The 17,303-nt window shown below is 48.9% G+C and overlaps 3 protein-coding genes across 3 annotated transcripts; 1 reads left to right on the top strand and 2 right to left on the bottom strand.

Annotated features, from left to right (window-relative positions):
- Positions 1–5,242: 5,242 nt before the first annotated feature.
- On the bottom strand, positions 5,243–6,496 carry PpBr36_07370 (uncharacterized protein; the record flags this gene model as incomplete). The annotated part of the gene is made up of 2 exons (XM_029894507.1): positions 5,243–6,245; positions 6,309–6,496. 2 exons carry the CDS (start codon positions 6,494–6,496, stop codon positions 5,243–5,245), a joined length of 1,191 nt encoding a protein of 396 aa, XP_029748784.1.
- Positions 6,497–10,192: 3,696 nt separating this feature from the next.
- PpBr36_07369 (uncharacterized protein) lies at positions 10,193–11,861 on the top strand (the record flags this gene model as incomplete). Its single annotated transcript, XM_029894506.1, has 4 exons — positions 10,193–10,358; positions 10,419–10,490; positions 10,750–10,789; positions 11,657–11,861. The coding sequence occupies 4 exons, from the start codon at positions 10,193–10,195 to the stop codon at positions 11,859–11,861; spliced, it is 483 nt and encodes a 160-aa protein (XP_029748684.1).
- A 2,861-nt stretch (positions 11,862–14,722) lies between these two features.
- Positions 14,723–15,221, bottom strand: PpBr36_07368 (uncharacterized protein). Its single transcript, XM_029894505.1, has 2 exons — positions 15,131–15,221; positions 14,723–15,027 (listed from the first exon to the last, which is right to left on the bottom strand). The coding sequence occupies exons 1-2, from the start codon at positions 15,213–15,215 to the stop codon at positions 14,996–14,998; spliced, it is 117 nt and encodes a 38-aa protein (XP_029748683.1). The 5' UTR covers positions 15,216–15,221; the 3' UTR covers positions 14,723–14,995.
- Between the last annotated feature and the right edge of the window lie 2,082 nt (positions 15,222–17,303).

Genomic DNA, 17,303 nt, shown 5'->3' with positions numbered 1-17,303 from the left:
AAAATCAACCGTCTACCATCGGGAGATGCTTTCCGAACAAAGAAAAAAAATGATGAACAGAGCCTCGCACGCCTCGGTTCGAATTTCGCTTTACCCCCTCATAAAAAGCTTTCGAGAAACCGGTTTCAAAAATCTTACCGCTTGTTTTCAGAATTCTGCACAATGACCATGTTTTGCCTCCGACTTCAAGTAGAAAAGACGCCTAACGTACCCTTAGGTAACGCAGCGTTGTTCTTGCCGAGGATATATGTGGGTTGAAACTTACATCATGGCAACAAAAGTTTGGAGGAAAAAAAAAAAAAAAAGAAAAAAAAAGTTCAGGCTGAAATACACAACATGAAAAACGGCGACGACATGAGAGAATTTAAAAAAGCACACGCCCCTCTGACGAACTTTGTCCAGCTCATCGGCTCCAACGTTCAAGTCTTGGCAGGGTCGTTCGTGCTGGGAGTTTGAGAGGATGATTCCTAATCAGATGAAAGATGATGAAGCCAGGATCGCGGTTGCAGCTGTCCGCAGGTCGGCAACGTTCGGAATTCCTGGGCGCTGGTGGTGTGGTATTCCACCCGATTGCTCTCAAATCCGAATACAAGGATGATGATGCAGCAGCCCTTTGACGGACCGTTTGCCCCTCAATATCGCTCGACCCTTTCCATGGACCGGACGAGAAAAAGAGAGAGAGAGAGAGAGAGAGAGAAATAACAGCGGCAAGAAACAAAAGCCTCGGCAATGTTTGGACGCGTGTACTGCAGATATCACTATGAGTAAAAACAAAGCCAAGTCTTGAGCACTGCCCAAAACCTTGGGAGATGGATCAGTAAGTGTCTCGTGGAACCTGAGGAGCAAAGTTCCAGATGCTGATTCCGAATCGATGGTTCGATCGTTGCGCAAAGCGGTTTGTTCCCTTCTTGTCCTCGTCTCTGTCTGTGTTTTTTTTTCTCGTTTTTTTATCGACCGTTGATCGCATTCGTGTTTCGTCGTATGCTTCTGGGCGCAACGTTACGCCTTCTTGTTTTATTTGTTACCATGGCGTATCGCACCTTTTTTTTTGGGTCTTGCCACTCAACGCTCCATGAACTAAAAAAGAAACCCAGAATACTTGTAACAAACCGGGTGCTTTGTTGTCCATTATTTGTTGTTTCTTTCTTCTTCTTTTTTTCTTCCTTCGAAAACGTCGTTTTTACCCGTTCGTGAAGTTTGCGATTGTTTGAGGCGTCCTGCACTAGTGGTTTATCTCACCCCCAAAACAAAAGTCAAGTAACGAAAGTAATTGTGGAACAAAACGTTTGGAGAAACTCGGGCTGCTGGGCAAGTCTCAGAAGGTTTGGTGAAACAATGGTCAGCCCGAAAGGAAACGACCCTCACCGAGCCGGTGTATGTTGGTGCCCGTTGAGACAAAGTGATTGGGGAATGAAGGCACTGCATTATTCAGATGTATGTTTGGGACACAGCTCTATGGCTTGCGGAATATTTGCTTGCTTGCTGAGATAGGCAGCTATGTAAGGTACCTTGATTGAGTAGTGAATTATACTACTCGCATCCTTTGGATGAACCGTGCCACACATTTCACAACAGTAAAGCCGACAATTCCGCTTTGTCATTTTGTTGCTGACTTTTTTTTTATCTTTTTTTTTGTTCTTTAGCGTGCGTGCCAAGACAAGGAGATTTTCCTCCGCCGCCATTAGCTCTCTTTTTCGCTTTCGGCGGTTCGAGATTTTTTTGAAAAAAAAAAGAGAGAAACTTGGGGGTAAGAAGATGTGCGCTATTATGACGACAGTGGAAATCAGAGAACAGATCTTCGTAGGTGAAGCTATGGGTTTGCGCTGCGGGGTTTCCCCTCCGAGAAACCTGACCGACAAGCTTGGTTGAACCGGTCCGACAGCGGCCTATCAAAATCTGCCTTGATTTGCCAGCCAAGCAAAGAGAAGAGCTGTCCGCTAGATTTTCCGAACAAGAAACAAACAGAGAGAAGGAAGAAAAAAAGCCACCGACGCCTAGAAGCATCCCATAGATGCAGAACGGAGGAAAAAAGCTCATGGGGTGTGTTGAAGTGAGTTGAGCAACCAGGCAAATCTCGACCGTGAATCCCGGCAAGCCGGGCTAGGTGTTTTTTTTTTCGAAAAAAAAAGTCATGTCAGCTAGCAAAGGTGGCATTGATTAGTTGAACGGTGTGCGGAGAAAAGAAAGAACCAAGGACAAAAAAATATCGTCCGAACTCTCCTCACCAACTCCAAGGTTAAACAGACAGACAGCTCAGCCACGTATTCCCCCTGAACTAGATGCATCCTTTAAAAATAAGGTGCGGGAGCTGCCGCGAGTAGCTCAATTCCAACCCATCGTCAGTAAGACGTAAGAGACTGTTCGGACTCCCTCTAAAAGGATGGTTGGAAACGTAATACAAACACACTAGGTTACTCGGATGGATATAGTTGCACGCCTGTTCTGTTTCGTATCCGCAAAGTGAAATTATACGGAATTTGCAAGTAGCCATCTGGTGGGCGCTTGGAAGACGGCAAGAACGCAAAGGGAAACTAGCAGAAGAAAAATGCACACATTAAGAAAAAAAGCAAAAAAAAAATAGAAACAAGAAACAAAACAAAGCACCGAAACCACCATGATAGGTTAAATCGCAAGTAACCCATGCCGATAGCGTATTAGACCCGCAAGAACACTTCGCAGCGCCGTACTAGCAAAAGCCCCTCATCACCGTATTGACAGGGCTCCCTTTACAACGACTGGTCTCTGGGGCTTACCGGGAACACCTTGCTGGAAGTCAGTCAACATGGAGGTGAGGTGGTCAGGTACCAATGCCAAAAAGGTGTCAGCCAGTCAGGTCAGCTGTCTCGGAGACAAATCAATGTGCCCGCATCACAGGCCTCGCGATGGATCCTCTTTTGGAAGAAGAATGCAGTCCGAGCAATCTTCATCATATCACGACAAGGATCAAGTTACATTTACTTGGTTGGGTGTGCATATCATCCTGAAATCGACAGCAAGGGTGTTTGGTTTTCATTACGACTGTGAATCGTAATGTCTCACTTAATAGAGCCGATTTGCCCGAGATAAAAAGAGATTATGAGATAAAAAATAAATAAAAAAATAAACAAAAATAACAGTGATGCCATCCACGAACATGCATGTCTCACTTTCCTCGACAATGCAGATTACCATGGACAATAGCGAGAAGAAAAGGATGGGAAACCTCGAATGGGAAAGAGAGACAGGGCGTCTGACAGGGCAAGGCATCCCTTTTCGCTGATCAAATCATTCAAAAACAGCAACCCAAGAAAATAACAATGACCGGGGTTCCCAGACTCTGGGGAATTTTTCGCCCTCCCCATCCCCTTGTTTGCTGGGGTGGGGGGACGATCCGCCGTAAACGGGATCCACAATCCGGCCGCACTCCACCCATGATTCACACGTCCCCCCTTCCCCTCCTCTTTGCTACGGTGCCTTTGGATGCAAGAAGAGACAAGGCCGCCCTCCCTGAAAAAAAAAAAAAAAAAAAAAAAAAAAAAAAAAAAAAAAAAACAAGGCCCAGAATGCTGTATAACGCCGCCACACCAAAAGACGAGATGGGGGGAGGGAAAAAAAGAGAATATTAGCTCCCAGCCGCGGACTGGGGTTTGGGTGGTGGTGAAAGACGGAATTCATTGATGGGAATCTCTGTTCGACAGGGATCTTGAAATGACAAATACCATGGAACTTTGCAATCCCGAGCATGGGATATCTTGTAAGTGTGCGCACCTACCAGTAGTATCGGGGGGGAGAGAGCGAGAGAGCGTAGGTGTGTGGGGCAAGCACCTGCTGTCTCTTCTACCCTCTCTATGCAAAGCCTCTTCTTTTCCGATGGATGTGCACCAAAAAAAAAAGCCAAGGAAACCCGCACCGGTCTGGCGATGTGCCTTTCATCACCGTGCAGAAAACAAAAAACCTTACAAGAGAGCTCTTTCTGCTCCTCGCCACCCATTCGGATGCTGGTAAGGGGGGCAATGGAATTAAGCACCCCCTCCCCCCGAACAAAAAAAAAAAAAAAGGTTTGCAACCCCCCCAAAAAAATACGACCGACAGGCCCCCGGAATCCGTCCGGGGTCCGACTACTACGTATATGCTCGCCTACCTACGCAGTGAACCCACCTACCTTCTCCCCAGCCCAACCCAAGACAAAATACGACCCGCTCACGGTTGTTAGTCTTCAGCTGCGTCATGGGGAAATGTGCCATTCTCTGTACTAGTCACTTCCTAGTGGAACGAATGGGTTAATGTATGTACAAAGAGAATATGGTAGAGGACAAGATCAGCCGAGCAGCCTAGTTACTTGGGTGTCTACCTCTGGCCAGACACATCAAGCACCATTTCTCAGAGGGGATAATGCAGGAAGATGCAATTGTAAAGAATGGCGAACCAGGCGATTCTTGTTGATCTCTTGGTTACTTGTGGTATTTGTTACTATTATACTATTTCGCAGAGCCGGGCCTTGCCGACGACATTTTGTAGGTAAGAATATTAAAACTGCGCGCGTCCCCTTCCTTTGTTCTCCCCAACTTTTGCCTGTGTCCGGTTCGTCGCCTGTAGGGGTATATGTGCGAGAATGAAGAAATAAACAAACTAAGGAAAAGAAACCCATCACCCAGACACCGATACTCCCTGAAGGGGCCCCTTTGCTTTATAAAAAGAAAAAGGGGGAAAAGAGAAGCCGTCCCTACGCCGCCGTGATAAAAAGAAGAAGAAAAAAACAACAAAACGCTTTCCTATATCCAACTCCGCGCTGGAAGCCCATATGTGACTTTTGAGTGAATGAATGAATAAGTGAATGTTATGGAGAGAGGCATGAGAAAACGAAAAAAAAAGAAAAAGAAAAGAAAAACCCGAAAAATGCAGACCGCGTCAACCCAGTGGGGGACATGGCCAAACAAGACAAGAAGGAAGAGCGGCTGTAATTAAACATGCTGCACCCGCGATCAAATGAATGTAAATTCAGATGAAGGCGACCATTGTTGCCTTTGTTGGTGTTGTTGAGGCTCCAGTTGCAGCTGGTGTCGAGCGCAAGAGCTATTACTGATAAAGATATAAGTGACGATACTTTTTGTTGTTGTATTGCAAATTTTTTTTTTGCTATTTTTTTCTTTTATTGGTTTCTTTTTTTTGTAGTGGTTTTTTTGGATTTTCTGATCGACTCGCGTGGACTTTTCAATTGCTGTGTCAAGACAATGAAAGGATGAATGTTTGAGATAACAGACACTTAGTTCATGATGGAGGCGATCGAGCACTTGGCCGAGGAGTTGGCCTCGCGAGCCTTTCCGTTGGGGCGGTAGCTGTTATTGTTGTCCTGCCAGTGCTTGAAGATGGGCGACAGAGGAGGCAGCGTCTCGTAGTACGAGTTCCTTCGGCTCTCGTGGCCGATGATGGGCGAAGGCGCCAGAGACTGAATGCCAGGAAGCCTTGCGGGAGACCTCGCCTCGTCGGTGCAGACCGACTCGACCTCGTGGGTCAAGCACGGCAGTGACTCGCGAGACACCGGACGGCCGTTGTTGGTGAAGGCCCAACCCTGCTCGTCGGGCGACGAGGGGGCGTGTAACTGGTGGTGGCCATTGTGCCTGTATCGGCGCTCATCCTCGTACTCCTGGAGCGTCTGACCAAAACGGCGCTGATGGCTCTGGTGCTGAAACTCTTGCTCCTGACGGTGGCTGTAGCTCGGCGATCCAGGAAGAGGCATCTGGCCGGCGATTTCCCGTGGGTCAACCCTGGGCACGTCGGGCATGCGGAAGCGCTGTCCATTGCCGACTGACGCCAGCTTTGCGGCTGCCTTGGCATCTTGCTCGGCTTTTCTCTGTGCCTGCTGCTTCTTCTCGGCCATCTTCAGCTTGTTCTGGCGGCCGCACCACCAATTCTTGACCGAGTTGTCCGTGCGGTTATGGAGCGTCCTCGCGATATCGGCCCAGCGCCTGCCATTCTGGTTGACCAGCTCGATGATTTGTCTGCCCTCCTCCTCGGTGATGGGCCTGTGATCGATCGATGGCTTGAGGTTCTGGTGGTATCTCTCACGGCACTGCTTGGGTGTCCTCGCGCCGTGCATGGCGTTTGAGATCTGAACCCACTCATAAGGTCCACCCCGGGCGCGGATTGCCTCCTGGAGAGCTTTGTCCTCGGCTTCCGTCCAGGTGCCCTTCTTGGAAGGGACTCTTGATGCGCTTTGTCTAGGCGAAGGCATGTTGAAGTCCTGATGATAATGAGGGGGAGATAGTCTGCGTCTAGGTGTTAGGCCTGAATTTTCTTGTAGAAAAGGAAAGAAAGCAAAGACAACTTACGTGTTGATGTTGTCTGTAACGATTGGAGGCAGATGTCCAAATGTTTGGTGGCGTTGACCAAAAGTCGGAGGTGTTTGTAAGGGAGCGATTATGGTAGGCACGACTCTGAACGACCTTGGAAGCGGCGAAGGGGCCTCTTTTATATGGCCACCTGACGAGCAAGAAACTGGCGAGATGGGTAGAGTCATTGAGCCGTGCAGGATGCGTATGCCGGCAGGAATTTTATATATGTATGTTCTTTTCTGTGTCCTGCGTTGCCGAGCAGCTTAGGGCACAGAAAGGCTTCTCGAAAAAAAAAGTTTGTATGTCGACGTGACCCGGTTGAGTTGGGTTAATGCAGAAATGCAGGAAGTACGACTTTCGGTGTATAAGTCGAGAGGCTGGCAGGCCGGACTCGGAAAGGTTATGTCGATTATGAATATCCTTTGACTTGTTCTTGTTATTGTAAATATTTCGGATGTAGTTGCAGTCGTATATCGTTGTTCTTGAAGAAACACGGATTTTCATAGTAGGAAGCAGTAGTGGACGTTAGGTAGCTCTGGGGACGGGAGACGTTTATATCTTTGACAGCCCCAAGGACAGGAGACGTCCAGTAAGGATTAAGGCTGCGGGAGTAACAACTGGGCTAGCGTACTTTGCCTGTGCTGGTCGAAGGCTCGGAAGGCAGTGAGTGGGTGGGTTGCAGATGGGTGACGCGAGCGCCTGGGCCACAGGGGTGAGGTACAAGGGTAAAGAGCAGGGTAGAGGACAAGGGGAGTGGACGAAATAAAAGTAGGTACGTACCACGGTACCTGGAGGACAAGGGTCGAGGCCCAGCTTGCAGGGGGGGGTATGGTACGACAAGCATCTTGAAGTACCTGGAGCTTTTTGTGGACATGCAGCGGGAGAAACAAGAATAATAATATTATTACCTCGAGGAAAAAAAAAAAGACTAATTCAATAGCTTGTCAGTGCGCGACAGCTTTTCTCGGATCGACTTGAAAAGGGGTGCAGGAAACCTCATGCAAGTCTAGACTAGGCCTGAGTAGGGTAGATAGGGTAGGGTAAGATTATTGAGGGAGTGCACCTTGTTGTTTGGACTTGCCTACAGGGCCATAGGGGTAAATTTTGGGGGTGAGTTTATGTGTATCTCTCAGTTTACCTGCCTGTGAATACTGTACTTACCTCATCCTATCTATCTCTACTGGATCTTCCCGATGCTCTCTTCATCGCGGTGTAAGCATTAATAGACTTTTTGTGGCTGCTGTAGCAAGGGAATGTATAGGTACCTTGTATCCTATGTTGTGTAGGCTTCACCGGTAAGTAAGTTGCCATTCGGCCACTCATCAAGCAAAGTCATACAGCAAGCAGACTTGCATCCTATCCAGCCGTCTACTGTATAAACTCGTAGTCATGCGATGATGGAGAAAAAAAAAGAAAAGAAAACAAGCTACAAACTCACGCACGTACCAGCAGTTTTCTCTTTCTGATTCAGAGATAGTTTCGGCTAGTAGTGACACATTTTGGTAATTATCACCAACCGCAGAAGGTCGACATTGTTCTGGAGACGGGCGGGAGTCGGCTTTACCCAGGCGGTTTAGGTCTAGGCAAGACAGTTTCCCAGGGCAGAGAGTGGCTTGAGCGGTAAGGTAGGTGGTTGTAGATACCTCTCTAAAACTAGATAGACTGGTCGTCAGGTCAAGTACTCTAGGCCCGCACAAGTCTAAGAAGCGGCCAGGAACTTCATTTCCATTGCCCTGCTTATCTGCTGGGCGCCTTCCCTGCTAGGCAAAATTACTCAGGATAGAAAAGGTCGTTGAGGAGGGGGCGTCCACAGGTTCAACACGGACCGTTCACTGGCTTTTGGTTTGCATCATTCCATTGCCCCCCAAGAAGCCACGCGCAAGCCAACAAACCGAGCTGCCGCCGAACGCTTGTCAAATTCCACTAGGGCATGTCTTGGGGGTGTTGAGCTTCCCCGCTCGCTCGTTCACCCGTCTACCCGTCAGGTAGAGAAAGAAAAATAAGGGACGGTTTTGGAGCCATTGTCAGACACAAGCCATCAAGCCGAGACCAAGTAACTGAGGAGTGCATCCCGAATCGAACGAGAGGAATATTCCGCTCCGTGGAAACCCCCTAGAAACGTGCTGCAAGCCGCACGAAACTTGTAGAGGAACTACTCCTCATGTTCGATATCAAGATTGTCGGTAAGAAAAGAGCGGGGACCACTGAGATGGACTGCAGTTAGATTTGCCTCGTTGCTCCATCCATGCACCCATCCCATCATTCCAAACCATGTTTCTGGATATGCAAGCTGGTTCATCCCATCTTAGAGCCTCCGGGCATCGTGTGCAACTCGGCTATGTTTCTGACAACTGAAGGTAAATAGCATTAAGCATAACGTACCTAAATGACCATAGGCGTCTGTCGAGTTCAAATGGGTGTCATCAGGGACATCCCTTGGTCGGCAATCTGTTCTGTGGCCTTCTTTGGGGGAAGCAAAAGAGTGCTATGTGTACTGACCCCGGTTCATCTGAGCAACCACGAGCAAGCAGACAAGGAGTCTACCGTCTCTTATCAGGGAATATTGAAGAGCCACCGGCGGCTTGGCAGAATTCCCCTGACAGAGCGGGTGTTTGCACATGAATTTCAATAGCATTGAGTACCTAATTGCCCGACGGTAATTGCACGGCTGGTTCTTGGTAAGCCACGAGGATCTGCTCTTTGCTCTCTATGCTGAATGTAATGTGAGAATAATGAGATTCAAATCGAGGCATGTGAATGGGTTGAGTCGCATGGAAGCCGTCGACTCGGACTTGTGATTTTTTTTTTTTTTTTTTTTTTTTTTTGCCTTCCCCATGAGTCGTATGTATGTCTTGATTGAAAAATGATGATTAGTTGCAATCGATATACCTCATTGCTGACAGAACTCTTTTATTTCATTTTTGATTTTGTATGATCTTCCTAACTTATTCCTTTCATAATTTTATGAGGCGCCGGGATTGATTTGCTGCCATGTCCAAAATTGCAGCCAAGCACACAAAGTAGGTACGGTGTAGGTACACGAATGTGCAATGGGTAGTAGCTCTTTCTCGTTATGTGGCAAAAACTCGCACTTGCTATGGAGCACGAGTAAAACCCTTGTCGTTCTCATCAAGATCAACCCCTGCCATTGAATGCCTGAACTAGATCTGGACTGGGATCCCATGCACAATATGCCCTGGCCCTGGTGCCTCTACCTCCGTATGAGAATTGGAAAGTGTCGAAGTGAACCTCTTACAACTGCTTGATTGGTCTGCAGCCTCGTCAGGGAAGATTCGCCTCGGCCACTTCGAAATTGCTGAGTTTTCGTCGATACAGGCATCCGGTTTATCCTCAATTTAATACTGATAAGTATCACGTATGTGATGCATTCAGGGCATGCCGGCACTCTACATGTACGTCGACAAGAATTGAGCTGCATCAGCTTGCCCGACCGCTCCAGCCATGTATCCACCTACCTGGCCGAGGTACAAACTATTCTTTTTTCTTTTTATGTTTTTTTTTTCTTTCTTTCTGAGACGACGTTTGACAGCATTGCATCAAAGATGACCAGAACCATACTGATGCCTGCCTGACTGCCCGCCCGTCCGCCCGTACGTACATTAAGCCGTTCTCTGCGTGGCGCGCATTGACAAACGGTTCCCAAGGACGAATCGCATCGAGGATAGACTTGATGGACTTGAGGGACTTCAAACTTAACGGGAGACTGGCGGAGAAGAAGAAATTCATCCAAAGCAACGCAAGCATGCTACGTACCTTTTCCCATCGCAACGTAGCTCATTGAAGCGGCTATGCAAGAGCAATACTACCATTGACTAGGACGGCAGAAGGGTAGACCAGGGTCAGGCAATCACGTAAAGCAAATGTCGATGTGGGTGGGGGGAGACCTAGCAGCCAAGGGTACTTCGGCACCGAGCAAACAAGAGCTGATACCCACAGTACCTAGCAAGCCCGACGTAGTAAGCTCTTGTGTTCTACTAGTGGAGCCCGACAGCGGCTTCCCTCCACTATTTACCTTGGCTCCTCCAAGTAGGATCCACCCATAAAGCCCCACCCAGAGCAATGATTTGTCAATTGGATCGTTGCCAGGAACTCCCAATGTCAGCCACGTCAAGCAGTCCGCCGCAAACACGTTGAGCAAGCCGTTTCGCTATGGTGCAAGTGAGCGGAAAACTTGTCGATAGTCCATACCCCTTGTTGCATTCATTCCAACTTGATAAGAATGCAGATGAAAGGATCGAGTCTGGATTCTGCAGTTGTTAATCCTCCAACCCTGTTCTCTGTTCGAACCTGTCCGAGCTTGTGGCTGCTCACTGTTTGCCAAGCCTGCTTGTACATCGAAGCCCATGACACACAAAATCCACCTTATCGAGGACACGATACTTGGCTGCCTGCTATGTAAGGTACCTTACCTATCTAGCTATATCGGGACTATTCTTTAAGTCAGGTGGAAGCTGTAGGTACGGTCGGAGTCATGCATCACCGTAATTAACTCTTCTTAACTTTTGCTTCTATTCCAAGTTCGCTCACCAGACCCCAGTCCCCACACTCCACCAGCCCTCCCATGTCCCAAGAAGGCTAGGCGATGATAGCTGGGCGGACATGGTGTGGTTACACTAGCTGACGGGCTGTCCGTTGTGCTCACCCATTCTGTCGGGTCCGTTGGGCATGAACCCCAAGACCTACGTCCAGAATACCCATGGCCGAAACAGGGTCTTGGGCACAGCCTGGCGATGGGGGTGGTGCAAGATTCGCTTTCATTACCATTCTTGATCTCAACTGCTTGCCTCCGTGAATTGATGGGTTAACGGGGCCCTCATGATTGAGCAGATTTGAGTGGCCGTCGACAGGAGATGTCAGAGACATGCCCAAGGACAGTGTTTAAGCTTGTCCTCCCAACAACGAGCGAACCAGGCCCGAGGGCTTCTGTCCTAGCCTTGACTGGCAACGGGGTGGCTTCTGACTCTACCACTCGCTTGGGACTCCAGTCGGATGATTGCAGGCGTACTAGGGCGACGAGACATGACGGTGGTTGTGTACCCACGAGAAGCACCTTGCATCCGAGATGAGGGTTGCATTTCGAGAGTTGACGTGCTGTGCCGCGACACTATCTGGATCACAGAAGATCCACGACAGGCATCGCAAGTAGGTATGTGTGTAAGTATGTATGTATGTACAGTATGTACGGTATACCGCCTAGCAGGTCTAAATACCGGCCAAGACTATACCATACTATTCTAGGAGCTCAGGTCAGCCGGGGTACCTAAGGTACCGCAGGTAGGCAGGCGATGGTCGGTGGGTACAACAGTCAGGGGCCTCACAAACAGCCCGGACAAAAGCTACTGTACTATTAAACTCAGTACCTATAAGGGTACTTTTGATCGGGCTGATGTGATGCAGGGAATCTCCAGCCTCACTGCGACGCTGGGAAGGGGTGGGTATCCATCCATCCAAATGGACAAAACGACAGGACAATCTAATATAGCAACTCTCATAAAACCCAGATGGGAAGAAAGGGTTCAGAAGGAATAAAGCTGGAGGACGCATCATCGATCAACGACGGCGGCCTGGACCCAGTGGGGGACTGGTCCAGTTTTCAAACGACTGAACCCCTGTTCCCTGTCGCCATCCAACCCAGTGAAGGAAGGAGCGACCGGGAGTGTTTGTTTCCGTGCGGACTGATCGACAGGCAAGTGGGCCTCAATAGCAGCCCTGATATTCATCCATCTTTTGCCATCTGACTGGTGCAAAGTGATGGTGGTTGTCGCGATGGTTGCTGGGAGGCAGGCAACGCAAACAACCTGTATGTTACAATCGGACTGCTTGCTGTTGGAAAAACAACTTTGAGAGAGGCAGAGAAAAAAAAAAAAAAAAAAAAAAAAAAGAGCCGACACGTACATCCCAATCACCTAGATGACCCTAAATCGTCATGCCGCTTTTGATCAATTTGATTGATCATAGGCCGGCTTTACTTTACTTTGCTTTACTTTACCTACAGTGCTGACCTCTGACTGATTATGTCGTCAAAAACGCCGAGTCCAGCTGAGGAGGAGATCAAAGAACACATCCATCGCAGCCGAATCCATTCTTCCATACCCACTCTGCCGCAGTCTTCCAAAATTGTTTCTCTCACCCCTGCTTCCGTCGGCAGGAGATTACCGATGCTCCATGCCTGGGGGAAAAAGCCCAGTCCCGCCGTGCTACCCTCCACTCCCAGGGAAGCCCTGAGTGGAACCACAGTTCCGGCGGTCGTTCAGTAATCAGCAAGCTCCTAGGCATCGCATCTTGGAGACTTGGCTCGTTGATTTACGGAGTAGCTAATACCTTGCGTTACAGTATAGGTGCAGGTAGATGTGGAGGCGTTCCGCTCGCCATCTCCACGATACGACTGGATTGGATTCCATTGGGGGTCTGGCAACACGACGGCTCATTTCGTTTTCTTGTTTCAAATTGCTGGGGACCGTGTCGCCATCGTCATAAAGTTGCCTACCTCTATGGATTATCTGTACAGCATCTACCAGTAGCAAGTTTTCAAGCTCCAGTTCAAGATTGATTAGATTGACGATGGAGGCTGGAGGTAACCGCCATTGGCTCGACTGGACCGGCATCCCCAAAAAAAAGGCCCTTGCAAACGCACATCTCCGTCGACGCCAAAACAAGAAGAAAGGAAAGGAAAAGCAAAACAAAAAAGGAGGCGGTTTGTCAACCGGCAGACTCCACCTTATCATGCATCATCTGCACCAGTCGAGATGACAATGGAACGCTGTCGCCATCGAACAGGACAAAAAAAGAACATATTGATTTGTCGAATTGGAAACGATGTTACAGTACATACGGATGAGCCGTACGTACTTTGTTTGTCGCCGTTGGGACTCGAGTCCTTGTTTACAAGTTACCAGAGGTCCGGATATCTCCACCGATGAGCGACCGGACCACAGCCGCTGGACCCGGAATCATGGGTTTTGGAAACAAATCAAACAAAATCTCCATGAATTCCACTTCTTGTTTGCGTTGTCTGATCATTCTACAGGGAAGTTTTCCTGCTTGCCCGACGACGGGAGCTCCGGTAGCACGTCAGCGCGCCCCCCCTGGCAATACACGAGATACGAGGCGGATCGATCATGGAACAGTCCCCACCTTTCTTTCCCCCGAATTTCAGGCGACTCAAAGGGTTGGCGTTGCGTTGCGTTGCCATTGTGTTTAATTGTTTCTTGGACAGGCACCCAAATTCGCCCGGGGAGCGGTTGCGAAATGATCTGCGCCAGGCCCGGCAAAGTGCCGTGGGTGGGTGAAAGGATCAACTACAGCACTGTATCTTGGCTATAGCAGCTGTACAGGCTATAGGAAGTCAGGTCAAACTGACTGACTGACTGTCTGCCCTCCCTCCACTATTGACCCTCATGGAAGACCCCTGCCAGCCGCTGCTGGCCACCCGCTTCGGGCGATTTCAAGCGAAAATCTCAACATGAGGCTTGCTCAATTGCTCAGCTGAGCTACGCCCCAAAGGCAGCGTTCATCAGCCAGAATCTTGGCCACACTGGCAGCCTGCCCGGATATTTTGTGATGCTTGATTCCATCGGGCGTCTGTTCATCATCACTGTCCGTCACACAGATCTGAAGTTGGCTTAAAATAAAATAAAGATACAAATCAGGCAAAGCCTAAGAAGTAATTACGTATTTACTGCAAGGCAAAGAAAGACTGAACCGGTTTCGATGTAGGCTGTTGGGTGGGGGGGTTTGACAAAACTACCTAAAGGGGCACGGAAGACTACTAACAAGTAAACCCCATTTGAATCTTACCAGCTGGGATTGGGCTCCCTTCCAAGACTTCCTGGCACGCAATTACGATCGCTATTGCCAGCGCTCCCTATATGTGCTTGTTGCCATTACACAAGGCAGCACGTTTTTCTGTTCGTGGAGAAAGTGAGTGCGGACAAGGGTGTTAAGGCACAGTTGTGTCCTTTGCTTGTTTCAAAACACCATCCTACCCTGGCTCGAATGCAACCTCGCTTCACCACAAGATAAATTAGAAACCGATGCAAGTAAGTTTCTGGTGCATACTGTTATATCCCACAACTGACCCAAGATGGCAAGCTTCGCGACTTTCTCTGAGGAAATAAAAATAAATGAAAGAATAGGGAAAATTCTAGATTTGCCAGGGGGGGTGGTGCCCATGCAAACAACGGTCATGCTCTCCGTATACCACCTACCTACCTAAACCAATACAGCATCTCACACAGTACAGTGCCTGTCATGTCATGACGCCCTAAAAAAAAAAGGCATCCTCTTTTTTTTTTTTTTCCCACTAGCTCATCGTTATTTCCAGCCCGCACGAGGCGCACCACTCTTGCATCTGCCGCTAGCCACCAAGATTCTGGCGCCTACCCACAACTAGGCTTGATGAACCCGACAGAAGCCCCTGTCCAGCTGGACTAGGGGGGAAGATGGAGGGGGCACACATTCCAGGTCACCTGTGACCATTCCACCCTCATTGCCTCGATGGATGAATGAACATGAGGGCTGAGTGGAGAGAGTCACTCTCAACCTCCGGAGGCAACCCGGCTTGCCCGGTACCCTCCTCTCTCGGGTGGAACTTTTTGGTTTCCCAGAGTCGCGGCCGGCGATTGCCTTTTCGTCAACTCCATTGGCCCGGATCAGAGGCTGAGTTACGGGTGGTCCACCATCCGTCCCTCGTGGGCTTGGCTATGCCGCGTTGGGCATCTCAAACCTGGTGCTTCTTGACCAAGCCAGCTCGATCCAGACGACCAGGACGCACTCAATTTTGGGGGGGGCTTACCTACGGGGCGGAAGTTGCCGTCTCCAAGGTACCCACGAGCCGAGTGATGATGAACTTGGGTTCGAAATCCGACCCTGCATCGTTAACATTGTACACTACACTACTGCAACTGTTTGTCAGTCATACCCAAAAAGAAGGTGCAACATAACACACACGCACACACGCACACAAGTCGAGTAACGTAACTAACATCAACATTCATTGAAGAAATTGCCAGTCAACTGTGCTGGCGGGTATTTCGTTTTCCCCCTTACACGTCCTGCACACATACGCCACTATTGTTACAAGGTGGTGTGAGAGAATAATAAACCAGTCTTTCATGGGGATGATCAAAGCAAGCCTCTGATGGTTGCATAAACACACATTTACGCCACGAAATCTGCCGTCATTGTGACCACCATCACCATTTAGCTGGTAGACTTGTGGTATGATCCAGTGGGATGCACTAAACTGCACATGGCTCTGAGCTGTTGTCCACTGACGGATAGCAGTGAGAACGCCATGCGGGTTTTTTTTTTTCTTCATTCTGTTATACCCTTCCTCTCTGCTATAGCCCTTTTTGTCGATAAACCCCTTTCGCTTTCTGGGATGTTCCATGCTTGCAGCTTATGAGGAGCTTACCTCTGCTTCCTGTCTCGCCCACGAGTTGGAAGCCTTCATTCCAAGTTTCGAGGGTTTGGACCTCCAATGGGAGCAATCTACCGGCCCAAGAGATGTGATCGGAGTACGAGTGCACGTTTTGCATCAAGCCCCCACCCCAGGTTTTGAATGCAAAGGGTGGGCTAACCTACGGTCTGTATTGAGCCTGGACTAGATATGCACACGCCTTTCCTACGGTCCGTTTTGACAAGACCTGACTTGAGGGGGGGGGGGCTACCTAAGCATCCAACTGCCTGAGATGCCTCTTCCCGGTTAGCCTAAGGAACCTCTGGCAGATGGCAGCTACTGCGAGATGGCTCAGATTTCGCACGTTTTTTTTTTTCTTTCTTTCTCTCTACTTCTTCTACCCCTTTAAGGGGGGGCGACGTGATCCGTTGGGGGAAAAATGCACGGCATATCTTCCGACAGGAACGGGGCTGCTCTAGTGTCAAACGTCTCACGAAGCCTATACTCTAGTGCAGCCTGAACACGCCGTCCTTTTTGGGGCGCTAGACTAGTCGGTCAAAACGGCGGCCGCTGCCCTGTGCTTTCTTTTCGCCCTGGTGTTTCTCTTTGGTCCTACTTCGTCCCTTTTTGTTCTTTATCTACTTGTTTTTCTGTTTCGTCGATTCATGAACACCGTTGTCAAACCGTTTGTGGTCATCTCGTCTGTCTCCCTCTCTCTCTCTCTCTACTGGGCGAAAACAAGAAAGAAAAGATATTCGATACCGTACGTCAGTCAGGTCTGTCTGAGCCAACGCCCGAATGTTTGATGTGGAGAGTCAAAGGTTTGGGTTTCTGGATCTAGGAAGACGAACCGGTTTTCCCCGACCGGAAGGCTAGTGAGCGTTATCGTTGTTCCTGCGCATGACCATTGGCGACCACGCCGGCCGACACAAGTGGCAGTTGAATGTCTCTCTAGGCTTGCACTTTTTCCTGCTGTGGCCAGAAATTTTTGATGCTGGAGCACCTCCCGTCCATGGATGTCATGGTGTTGCATTTTTCCCCCCCTTTTTTTTCTTTTCTTTTGGTTTATTGTCTCTCGTGCTTTAACGCACTAGCCCGAATACGTCACTAACAAGGCACAGACTACGTCTGAATTGTTTTTGTGCTTGTCACAATCGCCGTCTTGTACATTAGTAGCATGATGACTGCTTTTGACGAGAGGCAGTCATGGACTGTGGGGGGGTGTCACGCCAGAAACAAAACAAAAGAGTACACCCAAGAACGTACACTTGGGTAGAAACAAGGGGAAAGCCCTCAACACATCTCGATGCATGATAGGATGGGAGTGGGGGGTTTTTTTTTTCTCTTGCTGATGGAGATCATTTCCAGTCTGGGACTCGCAAAGAAAGACAATAAAAACTTATTTTTGTCCAATCAACTCGGCATTTAAATTTTTCACCGCGGGAGAGAGCGTTGTCACTTTTTGCGTCTGTGTGGATATGTGTAAATCCTGTTAACGTCAAGTGGACTGTTGTTTTGTTTGTCCTTTTCGGAACTCACCCGCCGGGCTTATAATGGTGATCTTTGCTACT

The sequence above is a fragment of the Pyricularia pennisetigena genome, chromosome 1, assembly GCF_004337985.1.
Source record: "Pyricularia pennisetigena strain Br36 chromosome 1, whole genome shotgun sequence".
NCBI lineage: Eukaryota > Fungi > Ascomycota > Sordariomycetes > Magnaporthales > Pyriculariaceae > Pyricularia > Pyricularia pennisetigena.
This window is presented reverse-complemented; position numbering and strand designations above follow the sequence as displayed.